The sequence below is a fragment of the Zootoca vivipara genome, chromosome 9 (assembly GCF_963506605.1).
Source record: "Zootoca vivipara chromosome 9, rZooViv1.1, whole genome shotgun sequence".
Classification (NCBI taxonomy): domain Eukaryota; kingdom Metazoa; phylum Chordata; class Lepidosauria; order Squamata; family Lacertidae; genus Zootoca; species Zootoca vivipara.
Window position 1 is genome coordinate 116,261 of NC_083284.1, and position 16,767 is coordinate 133,027.

At 58.2% G+C, this 16,767-nt stretch overlaps 1 protein-coding gene across 2 annotated transcripts; it reads left to right on the forward strand.

Moving 5' to 3' along the window:
* Positions 1–808: 808 nt before the first annotated feature.
* LOXL3 (lysyl oxidase like 3) lies at positions 809–15,952 on the forward strand. Of its 2 annotated transcripts, XM_035134531.2 has the most exons (15): positions 809–900; positions 1,863–2,178; positions 3,254–3,417; positions 6,253–6,464; positions 9,754–9,813; positions 10,065–10,284; positions 10,705–10,885; positions 11,610–11,764; positions 12,056–12,211; positions 12,710–12,869; positions 13,131–13,374; positions 13,561–13,676; positions 13,850–13,986; positions 15,299–15,410; positions 15,499–15,952. In XM_035134531.2, exons 2-15 carry the CDS (start codon positions 1,878–1,880, stop codon positions 15,570–15,572), a joined length of 2,292 nt encoding a protein of 763 aa, XP_034990422.1. In that variant the 5' UTR covers positions 809–900; positions 1,863–1,877; the 3' UTR covers positions 15,573–15,952. The 2 variants fall into 2 exon arrangements, with proteins under 2 accessions (XP_034990422.1, XP_034990423.1); XM_035134532.2 differs by lacking the exon at positions 9,754–9,813 and having other exon boundaries at positions 811–900.
* Positions 15,953–16,767: the final 815 nt, after the last annotated feature.

The following is a 16,767-nucleotide window of genomic DNA, read 5'->3' on the forward strand; positions in this document are numbered from 1 at the left end:
GCTCTAGGGCAGGTATCCCCAAACTTCGGCCCTCCAGATGTTTTGGACTACAATTCCCATCTTCCCCGACCACTGGTCCTGTTAGCTAGGGATCGTGGGAGTTGTAGGCCAAAACATCTGGAGGGCCGCAGTTTGGGGATGCCTGCTCTAGGGGAATGTGCTACATACCAGAAAAAAATCAAGTAGGGTTCTCCAAAAATTTGCCTAATCCTCTTTAAAAGTCATCCAAGTGGGTGGCCATCACTGCATCCTGAGGCAGGGAGTTCCAGTGCTTCATCCGGCATTCTCTCCTGGCCCAGAGCTAGTCGAAGGCCCTGGACAGAGGAGACGCCCCCTGTGGGGTCCCGACCACCCCTCAATCTTTGGAGAGGGCTCCTTCCTTCGACTGTAAGATGCGCCTCTTTTCCTCTTCAAGAAGGTTTCCCGGCGGAAAGGAGGCTGCCCTGGCCCAGCTATTGGTCTCTGCTATAGGATCGCCCTGCGCGCCCGCCTGCCTCCTCTTGCTGTTGCTGCTGGCTCGAGACCCTTTCTCGGCTCCCGGGAGCTCCCCGTGCCCCCTTAAGTAGGGAGGGACCTTCCAGGCAGGCTTCTCTCCCCCCCCCCCCGCCCGCCCCGCGTGAGTCCGTCCCGCCGCGGACCTGCGCCCGCCCCGTCCGAAGCGAAGCCCCCGACGCCAGGCGAGAGCTCTTCGGTGGCGGCGCGCCTGCGCCTCTCCCTCTGCCCGGGGGCTGCTCCCTGCGCCGGCCCCGCCGCCCCGAGCCAAGCGAGAGCAGGCCGGCCGGGGGCGGGGTGAAGGAGAGGCCGGCCGGGGGCGGCCCGTTAGTCGCCTGGCCTTGAACAGCGGGGCAGCGCGGCTCGGAGGCGGCGGGGACGCAGCGGAGGCGGCGCAGCTCAGCCGAGGTCAGCGGGGACCCCGGGCGGAGGAACGAAGACGGCTCTTGCGGGGAGCGCACCGGAGGCACGCGCGCTCCGTCGGGAAGAGATGGAGCTGGGCGAGCGGGAGGGGGACTTTGAAGACCCCCCCCCCGCCGCCGCCTCCGAAGCAGGCGCCCATGGGAGAGGCCGCCCCCGATTCCGGCTGGCGGGACCAGCCCTGCCCAGCTCGGGCGTCTTCCTAGCGGGGGAGGCGGGGGAGCTCCGGGGTCGACGGCTGCGTGGGACCCCGCGGCATCCAAAGGCAGCTGCGAGGCGGGACAGGGGATGGGGCAGGAAGGGGGCCTCCAGGCGCGTCCCCGCACGGCACCTGGAGGCCAGGACTCCTCGGCTGGGTCGTGGGACCGCGGGGGCCGACGGGCGGGCAGCGGTTCCTCGGAACAGTAGACGGCCTCTGCCCGTGGAGGCTCCATCTCGCTCTTCCGGCTCGCAACCACTTTCTTCTTTTAAAAGTCCCGGCTCGGCAAATGCGGCCGCCGGCTACCTTCTCCGCCCGAAAGGCTCTCTGTCCGGCCCAGGAGGGGCCAAAGCCGCCTCCGCCTTCCTTCTCCGGGCCCTCCGCGCGCGTCTCAGGTTGCCCACCGGCAATCCCCGTTTTTGCTAAAGTTAAACGCCCCTCGACAGTTCCGCAGGGTGACGCGATCCCCAAGTGGCGCCCACCTGGGCCAGCGGAAGGGGCTCCCGCGGACGAGAGGCTTATGCGGCGGAGGAGCAGCGCCAGTTCATCAGGAGAAGCGGGGTGGGGCGCCTCTGGTCCTGGGTAAGGGCACAGGATGGCCGCGGGGATTTGCTCTGTGCTCCTGGGTGGAGGAATAGCCTCGCTGGGGCAGGAGGACTAGGCTGAACTTGCAGGCCCTCGACTGCAGGCCTGCCTGCCTGCCTGGGCCCTGGGGGTTCTCCCCCCTCAACCTCCCTCTCTTCCCCTCCAGGTCCAGGCAGCCAGGATGAAGGGTCTTGCCCTTGGGCTGCTGTGTGGTGTCTGGCTGTGGGTGAGCGGCACCCAGCAGAGCACCCCAGCGGCACCCACAGCGCAGAGCACCCCAGCTGGCCCCAAGCTGCAATTCCGGCTGGCTGGCTACCCCCGCAAGCACAACGAGGGGCGCATTGAGGTCTTCTATAGCCAGGAGTGGGGCACCATTTGTGATGACGACTTCACTCTGGCCAATGCCCACGTTCTCTGCCGCCACTTGGGCTTTGTGGCTGCCACCGGCTGGACTCACAGCGCCAAGTATGGCAAAGGCATCGGTGAGCATCAAGGGCCGGGGCAAGGGGTGGCTGGGATGGGAAAGGGCTGGGAGCTGGGGGCGGGGGCAACCCCTGTGCTGTTTCGTTCTTGAGAAGAGGAGACACTCATACGTTTCTGAGCACAGTTCAAAGTGTTGGTGCTGACCTTTAAAGCCCTAAATGGCCTTGGTCCAGTATACCTGAAGGAGCGTCTCCACCCCCATCGTTCTGCCCGGACACTGAGATCCAGCACCGAGGGCCTTCTCGGTAGTGGCACCCACCCTGTGGAATGCCCTCCCACCAGAGGTCAAAGAGAATAACAATTACCAGACCTTTAGAAGGCATCTTAAGGCAGCCCTGTTTAGGGAAGTTTTTAATGTTTGATGGATTTCTGTATTTTAATATTTTGTTGGAAGCCGCCCAGAGTGGCCTGGGGAACCCGGCCAGATGGGCGGGGTATAAATAATATATTATTATTATTATTATTATTATTATTATTATTATTATTATTAGCTGCAGCCTTTATCTGATCCAGGCTGCACATTTTAATTTATTAAATTTCATCTGAAGATCCCAGGATGCTTCACAATATAAAAATCACAAAATGCGTAATATAGTAACAAACACACCATGCAGTTTAAAAGGCCATAGATTGTTTAAATACATAATATTATGTAATTGTTTATTGCACTTAAATAAGGAGCTTACAGTGGACCACGTGCTTCTCCCACTCCTCATTTAATCTGCACAACAACCTTGTGAGGTGGGTATGGCTGAAAGGCACAGACCGGCCCATGGTCACCCAGTGAGCTTTATGGCCAAATGGAGATTTGAACCCTGGTCTCTCCTGGTTTGACACTCATAAAACCACACTGGCTCCTCACTTTCCACAGCTTTCTAGGCCACAATCTTGCAGAACCAGTGAAGGAAAACGAAAAGATTGTGCATTCGGAACAGTCTCTGGCTAGAGATGCTCTCAGGTTAGGCTGAGTGCTCTCTCCTTTCCTTCTTTCTTTCCTCCCTTCCTCTCCCATTCTTTCTTTCTCTTTCTCCCGCTACATCACCCACCTGGCTCCTCCTGGCTATGGCTTTGCAGGGCGCATCTGGCTGGACAACGTGAACTGTGGTGGCAGCGAGAAGAGCATCACGGACTGCCGGTCGAGGGGCTGGGGCAACAGCGACTGCTCCCACGAGGAAGATGCCGGTGTCATTTGCAAAGACGAGCGCATCCCTGGCTTTGTGGACTCCAATGTGATTGAGGTGGGTGGGTGGGGGGACATTTGCTTGGGGACAGGGGCAGGAGGCTGGCAGGGCAGCTGTGCCTGTGGGAGCAGAGACAGTGGGAGCTCGGGGGACTCCCGTTCCTGCTGCAGACGACTGCTCCCTAACCATGTGGGTCCCAACAAGGCTGCATTAGTCAGAAGTGGAAGGCTTGAAAGAGCACAGGGTGTTCCCTGAAAGAGACTGGAGGAGGCCCAGGCGGGGCAGGGGTGGATGGGGGTGAAAGGAAGGAAGGAAGGAAGGAAGGAAGGAAGGAAGGAAGGAAGGAAGGAAGGAAGGAAGGAAGGAAGGAAGGAAGGAGGGCCCCCAGCTAGCCCTGCCGTAGTGCCTGGGCCTGTTGCTTGGGGCTCAGTCCCTCTTGAGGAAGGATTCAGCTACCCTGAACCTTCCAACCTCAGTTTCTTGGGGTGCCCAGGTGTGGGTGTTTATGCATCTATGTCCATCTGTACATACATCTATGGCAGGTGAGAAAGAGTAGGAAACAGCAAGCGAGAGCAAGGCATCTCTGGCCAGATGTTCCTCTTGCAGCTGCCTGGAGCAAATGTTCAGAGGAGGGTGATTTTCCAGGGGAAATGCCTCTGGCTCCAGCGCACGGACTTTTCCCGGCGCATTCCTATGTGGGGCTTTAACGTCACTGTTAGCACAGTCTGGGATCTAGCCCTGGGGGTGTAAGAGAGTCCCTGCAGAAGCAGGGAAGGAGGGAGCCTGGTCTGAGGTGTCCCTGGAGCTGGGCAGGGTGGTTTGGGGCCACATTCCTTCTGTTTTTCCATTGCCAGTTTAGCCATATTATTTTCTGGAGAAATTTGAGGCGGCTGAACTCCTCCCCACCCCACCCCCATTTTGAGCTTCCCTGCAAGCCTTTCCCAGCTGGCCATGCCCCAGTCAGGAAGTCCTCCTGGGAAACAGCAGACCCCTCACCCCCCACAGACCCCCCCTTTGCTCTTCCTTCCTCTGCTCCATTGGAGCTCCTGGCTTCCCTCCTCGCACCGCCCTGATGGCCTCCCGTCTCCAGCTGGCGGGGGTGGGGTGACGTCAGCCCTGGAACTGGGGCACCAGCTGGGCAGGAGGCCAGAGGCGTTTCACACCCCCAGCATTCCGTTCTGTGACTCATCACTCGAGGGGAAAGTGGGGGCCGCCTGGCGTCACTTGGCCACAGCAAAGCCATGTTGCTTTCTATTCAACAGCCCCCCCCCCACCCCTGTGGTTGCATTTTTGGGTCCAGGGATTCTTTTCTCAACAGCAGGAGGTTCCACCCCAGCCCCAGCCGCCTCCTTCCTCCCAGCAAAAGAGTCTCTGCCCTCTTCCTCCTCCTCCCTGCTAGTTTTCTGTGTGTGCTTGGGGGGCGGTGTTAAAAGCTATTTTTCCAGCAGGCTCCCACCAGATAGGTCCCCCCTTCCAGACTCCAACTCCTCCTCCTTGCAACCCTCTCCCAACCCCCCTTGCTTTGCTTCTCTGCTCAGAGTTTGGGTGTTATCCTCTCTCTGGGAACTGAGAATGGCCTCCCTCCTGTCCCAGCGTCCTGCCTCTCTGGCTTGGAGACCCTCCTTCACCTGGGGCTTCCTTGGCAGCAGGACCTGCTGGGCTGCCACCTCACCTGTCTCTCTACTTCCTGCTCCTAATATTGCGCCTTGAAAATGATCACACATTTTATTCCCTGCATCTTATCCTGGCTGGAGGAGCTGCGGGGGGTGGGGTGGGGCTGAGCTTAGCTTTCAGAGAGGCTTTTTGCAGCCTCCTGGAGATAGTGGCTTGGCCACTTCCGCAGTCTTGTTATTAAACGGAGCAGTTCAAGCGGATCCTTCAGTTGCCTTATTCATGGAGTCATGGAATTGTGGTGTTGGAAGGGGCCCCGAGGGTCATCTAGCCCAACCCCCTGCAATGCAGGAATCACAGCTAAAGGATCCCGGACAGGTGGTCACCCACCCTCTCTTCAGAAGCCTCCCAGTGCAGGAAAGGACACCACCCTCTGAGGACTTACCCTCAGAATGTTCTTTCTGATGCTTAGTCAGAATCGCCTTTCTCTTAATTTGAATCCAAATTAAACTAAAATGATTAAATCTAAGACGCTGCCATCTCATTTTTACTTCTGCTGCTGTTTAGTTAACCATGAATTCATCAGCTGCTTCTCCTCCTGGTGCTTAGCTGGACAGTCAGGTGAGGCCCTTTTGAAAGAAGATTAGACAGATTGCATGGAGGAAGGACATTCTCCTTCCAAGAGGAGAAGCACCCTGTCTCTGATGGGGGGTCCACGGTGGGCCAGGGTTGCTGCCGCTGCTGCTGCTCTTAAGCCCCTCTTAAGCCCCTCTTGGGGGGTGCCACTGTTGGGCACTCGTAAACTCCTTGGTCTAATCCAGCTACCAGACTCCAGCAACAGGCCAGCCCAGATGGGCAAAGAGCTTGAGGTCTTGGCACTTCTTTATAGAGCAGCCTCTCTCTGTGTCACTATCAGGCCAAATAAAGCCTTAAGGGGTCAAAATTCCCATTTCCACTCCAGAAGTCTATTCCTCTTGGGTCGGTCTGTAGCCCCCCCCACCACCACCCCAAGGAGGGCTGGTCTTACTTTTCCTTTCTTCCCCAGTCTGGGCTGTAAAGGGGACGGACCAAGCAGGGAGTCTTAGCAACAAAAGATTGCAGAGTTGGAAGGGACCCCAAGGGTCATCCAGTCCAACCCCCTGCAATGCGGGAATCACAACGCAAGCATCCTTTCTTGGGGTGGAACCCAGTCCTCTGCCAGGTGCGGAGGGGAGCTCAAGCCATGCATTTGCTTGGCTTGGGTCTGCCTGGGGCTGACCCCTCCCTCCCTTCCTCCTCCAGACAGAGCAGAACCATGTGGAGGAGCTGCGCCTGCGCCCCGTGGTCTCCCACGCCAAGCGGCCACTGCCTGTGACAGAGGGAATTGTGGAGGTCCGCCACCGGGGCAGCTGGGCACAGATCTGCGATGAGAACTGGGGCAGCCGCAACAGCCGCGTCATCTGTGGGATGCTGGGCTTCCCTGCCGAGAAGAAGGTCAACCGCAATTTCTACAAGTGAGTGAGTGCATGGGGGGGGAGAACCGAGATGCCCCCCTCCCGTCAGACTCTTGGACCCAGTCTTGCCACGGACCTCCATGGGGGAGGGGGCAGGGGGGAATGGACTGGTCACGTGCTGGGAAATGGCTAGTTAACATTGTCTGTCGCTGGAGACAATGGAGGAGGGTGTCTTTGGGGATGAAACAATATATATATATAAATCCTTCCAGTAGCACCTCAGAGAACAACTGTCATTGGTATGAGCTTTCATGTGCATCCATGACTGGAGAGATCGATAGGGGAGAGACATGTTTTGTTGCAGCTGGGGCAGAGAAAGGCAGTCAGTTGCACTATGGCATTTCTTCTCTCTGCGCTCCTGCCAGTGGTCATTCCTCCTCTGGTCACTGCTATAGATGCATGACCTGTCTGTTGAGAAACCAGGAGAGGACCTTTGGGCTCTTCCCCACCCTCTGCACTTAAGCCATGTGTCAAGACTCCTTTAAGGCTCTGCCCACCTGAGTGTAAATTCCTGTCAAGGATTATGCCAAACTGGGAGGTGTCGCAAATGCCGCAGAAGTCAGAATCTGGATTCAAGATGACCTGTAACGCTTTGGGAAACTGGTCTAAAACTGGCAAAATGGATTTTAATAGGGGCAACTTTCAAGTTCTACACTTAGGCAGGGATAACCAGATTTGTATATAGAATGGGGGACACCTGACTTGGCAGCAGGTCATGTGAAAAGGATCTCAGGGTCTTATTAGATCACAAGTTTGACATGAGTCCACAGTGTGATGCAGCAGCAAAAAAGGCTAAAGCAATTCTAGGCTGCATCAACAGAAGTCTAGTGTCCTGATCAAGGGAAGTCAGAGTCCTGCTCTAGTCTGACTTGGTCAGCCTCCACCTGGAGTCCTGTGTCCAGTTCTGGGCACCAAAATTTATAGGTTTGGACTTGCTGTAAATGACATCACCATCCTGGAACTGAGCTATCCTACAGTTCACGTCTAGCAATGTCTATCTTGCCTTGCAAGGAGCCAAGGTATTTGGAGGAGGTTGCTGTCTTGCCTTGGACCTTCCTGTCTTGCCAGCTAAGCTGCTTTGAATTCAGACGGTTAGCAAAGAAACCTTAATGGAAGCCAGATTTGGGGACAGTGTCTGACTGGGAGGTGGGAAGCTGCTCAGCGCAAGCCCCTCCAGCTCTTGCAGCTAGAGAAAGGGAGGATTGGGGGCCAACTTGGCAAGATGTGGCCCTAGGGGCTCCCCCACCTCCCCCTGCCAGCCCCCTCGCCTATCTTCCTGAAGAGGCCCTGTTGAACTTTCCTCCCGCAGGCGGGCCAAGCGAGCTGCCAAGGGCCGGAGGAAGCCAGGCCCCCGGAAGAGGTAATGGAGCCAGGAGGCCCCCTGCTTCTGTGCAGCAGGTGGATCCTGGCCCCTCCTGGCCCCTCCTGGCCCCTGAGTCCTGCCCTACCCCCCACCTGACAGGGCCAGGCTGTCCTGCTCAGTCTTGATTCACTGGCTGTGGATCCAGAAGGGGAGGTGGTGAACCTCCTCCCCAAACCGAGCGCCCCTTTCCGCAATGCTTCCCCTGCGAGTTTGAGGGCAGGAGGTTCACCCGGTGACTCAGAGGCGCTGCTGGAGGGCTGAGCTCTCTGCTTTCTGTGTCCTCTGCCTCTCAGTGGGGCAGCACCTCTCTCTAGGGCGTCCCCCAGGTGCGGGTGACATTTCTTGTCTTGCCAGGGGCCTGAGTGTCCCATGGCCTTAGGCTGCCCTGGAGCTGAGCCATTTCTGCTGTGCAGACAGGGGTGGGGCGGCACTGAGGAACATGGGGAGTTTGGGGGGAGGCAGCATTTTTATTGATGGGACCTGAGGGTCATTTGACAGGCAGGCAGGCAGGAGAGAACCCCTCTTGCCTTTCGATGGATGGATGCTTGCCTGTCTCCATCACCCTGACTCTGCCTGAGGAGCTGGTGTGTCGATGGCACGGGAAGACGCCAGAATGTTTCTGAGGAAAGGAGCAGGCAGAGCGGGGGGAGAAGGAAAGTGGGGCAGCACCTGAGCCATGGGAATGGATGTCTGGCTGCGGAGGACTTTGGACAAAGGCGGCAGTGTGTGCTCTGTCTGGTCCAGGGATGTCTGAGCGGTGACTCACTGCTGGGCTGAGGGCACCTCTGTGTGCCTTCAGCTGGGAAGAAAGAGGTGTCTTTACAGGCAGGCAAGCAAAGGTGGGCTGCAGGGGGGGGCGCTGGGAGGGAGCTGAGCACCCAGGTCCCGCTGCAACACGGGCAGCGTGTAACCTGGGTCATCTGTGTGGCATCATCAGTTTCCTCCCTGAGTCCTCCCTAAAGGGGCAAATTCTGGGAGGCTCTTCAGCTCAGCCTTAGGGCAAAAGGAGGTATAGGAGGAAAGTTTATAAAGTCACACAGAAAGTGCTTCTTTTTTGTGGGGTGGGTCCTCTCTCTTTCATAATTCCAGGACTCAGGAAGTGATCCAATGTTGGGAGAGTTCCAGTGGGCAAAAAGGCAGCGCTTCATTGCAGAACATGGAATCTGCTGCCACAAGTCAGATGGGGGCCACTTTAGAAGAGAATTAGACAAATTCCTGGAGGCCAGAGGAAGTGGGTTTGCCCTGCCTCATTCACTGGCCCTGAGCTCTCTGTTATGACTCTCCAAAGGTCTCACCAGGTGGAAAAAAGATCTTTCCCGGCCTTTGGTGTGTGTGAGAGATTTTTTTTGGGGGGGGAGGGGGAGTATCCTGGGCTCTTCTGCATTCAAAGCACCATGTCCTCTGCTGCTGAGCTAGGATCCCTCTTGGCTAAATGGAGCCTCCTTTTTCAGAAGGAGTCTACCATCCTACATGTGCCAGCTGCTGGGGACAAAATGGCGATCAGCTTTGAGGTTTCTCACAGCACTTTGCATGGTGCTGTGTGGGGCACAGTGGGGTGGGCTAGAGGGAGGCTTTGAATGACCAGCGAGGGCGGGAGGGAGGGATTCTCCTGTTCTTCAGTGTCCCAAGGCAGAAATGACACATTGAGCCATAGAACTGCAGAGCTGAAAGAGACACCCCCCCCCCGCAGTGCATGGCTGCCGGTGTGGCGCTGCATGGCTTCTCTGCGCTGGGGCTGGGGCTGCTGGCATGAGTCCTGGGGGAATGGATGCCAGGCTTGCTTCTGACAAGCCTGGGCTGGCCTCTGCAGCCTGATCCATCCCGGAGCAGTGCAAATGAGCGGAAAGTTTGCAAGTATCCGGCCCCAGGGAGGGAGGGAGGGGGCATGGTGGGCTCCGTCACTCACCTTGTCTGTCTGTCTTCCAGGCCGGTCTCCAGGTCTCGCCCCAAACATAGACGCAGGGAGGACTTTAGGGGCACCAAGAGGTAATGGGGCCTTGTGAGTCCCTGGGAGTCTGAGGGCAGGACTGGCGCCCGGCTGCTGCCCTCGGAGGGAGCCAGAGGCTCTTTTGCAACCGTCATTCCAGGTCCAGGGGAGCCAGAGGCCCTGCTTGGTATGGGAGTGCAGGGGACAGTGAAAGGGGGGGGAGAGATGCTACGATGCACGCCTGCCCCACAGGTGCCCCACCTGTGTGCTCCTTCCAGCCCTGCCCTCTGACCCCCTCTCTTCCCTGCAGGCTTTCCATGGAGCGGCAGCGGCTGAACTACCGGCTGCACTCGGTGGCCTGCCTGGGGACGGAGGTGCACCTCTCCCTCTGCTCCTTCGAGTTCTACAAGGGCAACGCCACAGGCGTCTGCAGGGCAGGGATGCCGGCCGTGGTCAGCTGCGTCCCTGGGCCGCTGTTTGCCACAGGGAACGCCCAGAAGAAGAAGAGGCAGCGGCAGCAGACAGGGCAGGTGAGTGGGGAAGGAGGGAGCAGGGGGGGCTTGCCCTGCCTGGCGGCAAGAGAGAGCACCCTGCCAGCTATTTCACAGAATCATAGAATTGTGGAGTTGGAAGGGACACCCAAGGGTCATCTAGTCCAACCCCCTGGAACGAAGGACACAGCTGTTTATTATGGCCTAAACATCCCTCCTTTCCTCCAAATGGAGCACAAATTGGCACCTTCCCAGTTTATCCTGCAACAACCCTGCAAGGTAGGCCAGGCTGAGAGATGGCAGCTGGCTGAAGATCATCCCGTGAGCTCCATTGTGGTGGAGTCTCTCCCAGGTCCCAGCTCTCAAACCACTGTGCTGCACTACCTCTGAGGAACATGGAGAGGGGCAGCCTCAGGGCACCACCTTCTGGGCGTCTCAGCTGCCCTTTGCTCCCCACAGCAACGCGTCCGGCTGAAGGGTGGGGCCAAGCCCGGTGAGGGGCGGGTCGAGGTGCTGAAGAATGGCGAGTGGGGCACCGTCTGCGACGACCGGTGGAGCCTGGCTTCGGCCAGCGTCGTGTGCCGGGAGCTGGGCTTTGGGAGTGCCAAGGAGGCTCTGACGGGCGCACGCATGGGCCAAGGTGAGCCACTAGGGGGACGGGGCCTGGGCTGCTCCTTTGGGGGTGCCCCCCCTGCCCAACAGTCCCTCCACCCCCCACCCCGGTCTGGACTGCCACAGGTGCCAGAGAGGCCTGGCACACCATGTTCATGTTGGAATGCACTCCTGGGGGGGGGGGAATGGCAGACCCCCAGTACCTCTGAGGGTCTTCCATGGACCTCTCCGGCTGGCATGTCCCTTCAGTCCAGAGCGCCGGTAATATGTGATCCTTTCCTCTGGAAAAGAGCACACAGGTCTTGTAGCATCTTGCAGTGAGAAGAAAGACTCACCTGCAGTTCTAAACTACTTTATTTGCAAGTTATAAATACATCTGTGTTCTCTGAACAACAGTTCAGAACTGTGACGCTGCAAAAGTGAAACTAACATTACAATAACACTTCTGCGGAAGAGATAAGACAGGCTTCCGTTCCCACACTCTCTCAGACAAGGAGAGCTTCATGGGGGGGGGGGTCCCCAACTCTGCATGCGCCCCCCACCAGGCAGATATGTGCTCACTTTGGAAACAAATATACTTCTACAGAAAAGTCTAGCTTGGCAAATGAAATGTGGGTGGCGCCTTGGGATGGAGAAAGGGGGCACGGGGCAGTCTCTGACTTCCCACCACCGCCTTCCCCATAGACTGCCCCCCGCAAAGGGGCTCTCGGCTGGCCATTCCCAGAGGCCCAGCGTTTCCTCTCCTGCCACAGGGATGGGCCAGATCCACCTGAATGAGGTGCGCTGCCTAGGCACCGAGAAGTCCCTCTGGAGCTGCCCCCACAAGAACATCACGCAGGAGGACTGCAAGCATACCGAGGATGCGGCCGTCCGCTGCAACGTCCCGTACATGGGCCATGAAACCACGGTCAGCACTGGGGGCCCCAGGGAAGAGGGGCCTTGTCCTCTCTCCACCCCTAGGCTGCCTGCAGGCTTTCCCCAGCCCACAACTCCCCCTGTGCAGATTGGGCCTGCCACTCCCCAGTGCACCTGTGGCCAGGGCTGGGGAACCCTTGAGGCCACGATGATGTGCCCCCCACTCAGCCTGGGCTGAGGGCGGCTGCTGCCTGCCTGCCTTCCTGGCCTTGGCTGGTGGAAAGGGGCAGTGAGCCAGGATGGGGAGGGACAGCCGCCGGCTCATCGCTGGGCTTCCCCACAGATCCGCATCGCTGGGGGCCGAACCGCGTTTGAGGGGCGCGTGGAGGTGAAGCACGCCGGCCGCTGGGGCACCGTCTGCAGCACAGGCTGGAGCACCACGGAGGCCATGGTGGCCTGTCGCCAACTTGGCCTGGGCTACGCCATGCATGCCGTGACGGTAGGCGGGGGGCAGCTGTGGGGCTGGGAAGGAGGCAGTGGGGTGGGAGGGGTTTCCTGGGAGGGCAGCTGGCTGGAGAAGAGGCCCAGTGGAGAAGAAGGGGGACGTGGGGGCTACTAGCCAAGAGAACTGTGGACTTGGGAGGGACCCCATGGGCAATCTAGTCTGACCCCCCGCAATGCAGGTATGGCGGCTGAAGCAGCCCTGGCAGATGGCCACCCGCTCTGCTCCATCAAGGCAGGAGAGTCCATTGGATCTCGTGCTCTGGTCTCTGGTTGGGCACTGCAAGAACAGGATTTGGGATCCAGCACAACAGACTCCCTGAGAAGGTCTGAAGCAGAGGCTGGGTGGCCCTGTGTCCCAGAGGCTTTAGTTGCGACTCCTGCATTTCAGGGGGCTTGACTAGATGGCCCTTGGAGGTCCCTTCTGAGATCCTTCTGTTCGGTGCCCCAGGGGTGAAGGTGCCCCATTGCCCTGCCTCTTGTGCTCTGTCCCCAGGAAACGTGGTACTGGGATGCCAGCAACGTGACCGAGATGGTGGTGAGCGGGGTGAAGTGTGATGGGCACGAGTTGGCGCTGAGCCATTGCCAGCACCACAGCACCCTCAACTGCCCCAAGACGGGCACCCGATTCGCCGCTGGAGTCATCTGCTCAGAAAGTGAGGCGGGGGGAGGGGCTGCTGGGGGGCAGAGAGACCCCTGGGAGCAAAACCACCTGGAAGCCAGTTGGGGGTCTTTGGAGAGACATGCCCACCCACCTTCCCTGGGGGCTGGCTCTGAAGCCCTGGGTGTGGGGTCCTTGAAAGGCAGAGGGGCCAGCCCCACAGCAGAGGCTGGCTCTCGGCTAGCTGGCCCCCAGGGGCTCCTTGGGCTAGCCCCACAGCTGCTGGGCCCGGCCCCCTCCCCTTCTCTCTCCACAGCTGCCTCGGACTTGCTGCTGCATGCCCCCCTGGTCCAAGAGACGGCGTACATTGAGGACCGCCCTCTGCACATGCTCTACTGTGCTGCGGAGGAGAACTGCCTGTCCAGCAGCGCACGCAATGCCAACTGGCCCTATGGCCACCGCCGCCTCCTGCGCTTCTCCTCGCAGATCCACAACAACGGCCGGGCCGACTTTCGCCCCAAGGCAGGGCGCCACTCCTGGGTCTGGCACGAATGTCACGGGTGAGGGCCTTTCCCTCTTTTAGATCCCCTTTCGTCCCCAAGGAACTAAAGGTGGCGAATGCATGGTTCTCTCCCTGCCCTCTTTATTTAAATACCCCCAACACCCCTGCAAGGTAGGCTAGTTGCCCAGGGAGCTTCATGTCCGATGCTCTAACCACTACACCACGCTGCCATATCTCACCCCAGGCACTACCACAGCATGGACGTCTTCACCCACTATGACCTTCTGACTTCCAATGGCACCAAAGTCGCAGAGGGACACAAGGCCAGTTTCTGCCTGGAGGACACTGAATGCCACGAGGGTGGGTGAGGCTGCCAGGGTGCCTGTGGGGCCGTGGGGTGGGGGTGGGGGGGGAGAAGAGCATGAGGAGCCTGGGGGGGGGGGCTGAGTTTGCCTACAGCAGCTCCCCAGGGGTTTAGGGAGGAGTTTGCAGCCCCCTGGCAGGACTTGACCCGCCTCCCCTTCTTTGGACAGATGTGAGCAAGCGCTATGAATGTGCCAACTTTGGGGAGCAGGGCATCACGGTGGGGTGCTGGGACCTCTATCGCCACGACATTGACTGCCAGTGGATAGACATCACTGACGTCAAGGCTGGCAACTACATCCTGCAGGTGAGACAAGAAGAGGGAGGGGAGGGGGCAGCAAACTCCTCAGGTGAACTGTAGGTTGTGTGAATGCAACTGTCAGGGGTGCTATAGTTGTGGTTCCTGCATTGCAGGGTTTGGACTATAAGACCCTAGGAGTCCCTTTGTAGGAGATGAATTGAGGATTAAATCTGTAGATTAGAGTTTAAAAGTTAAGTGGGCTGTGAAGCCTTTTTAGCAAAGTAAACACACTTGTCATTTTGCAACTTGCTGGCTTTTAGGAATGAGGCAGTTATACCTTTATTTGCGGTTTGCTAACCTTCCTTTCTCCACCTGCTGCAGAAAAGGTATCACACGTTTGCAGGCAGCAAATACAGGAAAGTAGAAGCGTAATGACACTTTTAAATTGCAGTAAAATAAAGGTTGGTAGTCTGGAGGGTGGGTTTTTGTCTGGAGCCCCCAGTCTGGAGCTTGAGAGCACGGTGGACAGGGAGAGTCTTGGAGGCGGAAGGAAGGACAAGGGATGTCTCCTTTGTTACAGAATTCCCTCCCAGAGGAGACACACACACACACAGGGGCTCCTTCAAACTCTCCACATCTATTAAGCCTGGTCTTATGAGAGGCAGAAAGCAATTTCCTCTCTCTACCCCCCTCTGCCTAGTTTGTCGTAAATAGGGCCTGATCCAGCCCTGTGGCTGCAACTCTATAGACCTGGCAATGAGACCCATAGGATGTAAAGGTAAAGGTAAAGGGACCCCTGACCATTAGGTCCAGTCGCAGACGACTCTGGGGTTGCAGCGCTCATCTCGCTCTATAGGCCAAGGGAGCCAGCGTTTGTCCACAGACAGCTTCCAGGTCCTGTGGCCAGCATGACTAAGCCGCTTCTGGCGAACCAGAGTAGCGCATGGAAACGCCGTTTACCTTCCCACCGGAGTGATACCTATTTATCTACTTGCACTTTGACGTGCTTTCGAACTGCTAGGTTGGCAGGAGCTGGGGCCGAGCAAGGGGAGCTCACCCCGTTGCGGGGATTTGAACTGCCAACCTTCTGATTGGCAAGCCCTAGGGTCTGTGGTTTAACCCACAGCGCCACCCGCGTCCCTTCCCCATAGGATGTACTTCTGAGCAAAAGGCTGTCCAAGACTGGGCACCAAATCAGGCCGTTGAAATCAGTGGGACAGGCATGGCGGGGGGCGCTGCACCTGTGGAGCTTCCACCTCCCTCCCCTCCTCACCCTCCAGCCCTTCCTCAGGGCTTTAACGCCCAGCTCTCAGGGCACTCCCCGCCCCCCCCCCCAGGCACAGGGCTCCCTTCAGCCTCCCTCCCTCCCTCCCTCCAGGTGGTGATTAACCCCCGATATGAAGTGGCAGAGAGCGACTTCACCAACAACGCCATGAAGTGCAACTGCAAGTATGACGGCCACCGCATCTGGGTGCACAGCTGCCATATAGGTACTTTCCCAGGGGTTTGGGGGGGGCGGGGAGCTTGCTGGGGGTCCCCTCCTCTTCCTCATCCCCTCCTCTGGTCCTTCTGATGCAGGTGATGCTCTCAGCGAGGAGGCAAACAGGCGCTTTGAACAGTACCCAGGACAGCTCAATAACCAGATTTTGTAGGCCAGACCACAAGCGCCACTGGCTGGCCTGGCCTGCCCCACAGGAGGGGGGCTGAACCCTGAAAGCCCATGACAGACAGCGGCTCACCTGGCGCGGCGCAGCCCTGGACGGGGCAGAGGCCAGTTGGCAATGGGCAGAAGAAAAGCAGGCTGCTGACCCCATGTGCCCCCCTCCATAGGGGAGCTGGGACTGAACTGCAGGACCAAACCCCCCAAATGGGAGCATCTGATGTGATGGGGAAATTGCAGGGGTGTGTGTGTGTGTGTCAGGAGGAAGCTGCTCCTTCTGCCCCCCCCTGCACAGCCACCCCCCCTTTTCTGGTGCTGCAGGCTCTGAGGCCAGGTCTTGTTTCCTATATAAAGTTCATGTCTTTTGTCCAACCTGCCTCCCTGCTGATGTGTGAGGAAGGGGCAGCTCAGCTCCAAGACAGGAAAAGCTCCAACCCCCCCCCCATTGCATTTGCACCCCCTGGCAAGAGCCAGCTGCACCTGGGAGGGGGGCAGGTCTGGCAGACCCTCAGCATGGTGGAGGGATGGCTCCGGTAGCCCCCAAAGTGCCAGGATTACGCAAGATCACAAGAATCCGCAGAATCTGGCCAGTGGCCCAGCGTCCTGTTCTCACAGCGGCCAATCGGATGCCCCAAAGGGATGCCACTCGTCATGGCAAAGGAGGAGCCATCAATCATCTCCTCCATGTATCGGTCACTTTCTTTAAAGCCATTCCAGTTGGGGGGGCCATCCCTGCCTCCTGCAGGAGGGAGTTCCACAGTTTCCACCGCGTGAAGTCCTCTTATTCCAACATTCAGCTTCTTGGATGTCCACACAATTTCTAGTTTTGAGAGAGTAGGAGAAAAACTTCTCTAACTGCTCTATTTCCCTCTCTTAATCTGGGTGGGGCATCTCAGATGGAGACAGCTGCAGCCAAGAAGAAAAAGGGGCATTTAGCACAAACACCCCGACCCACGGGAACCCCCCCCTTTGACCACTTCAGAGCTATGCGAGAAATGTCCTAATGGAGCCCTGCGGTCAGTCGGCCAGCCTGGCCTAATTCTCCTGCAAGAACCCACCTTCTCCCCCCCCCCACTTACTTTCCGTGTCCTGTTTTCCTTCCTGGCTGGGCTGCAGAGAAACAAATTCCACGGCTGGAGGTGAAAGGAGAGGCCTGTCTGGGCAGCCGGTGGCGGCACAGGGGGACT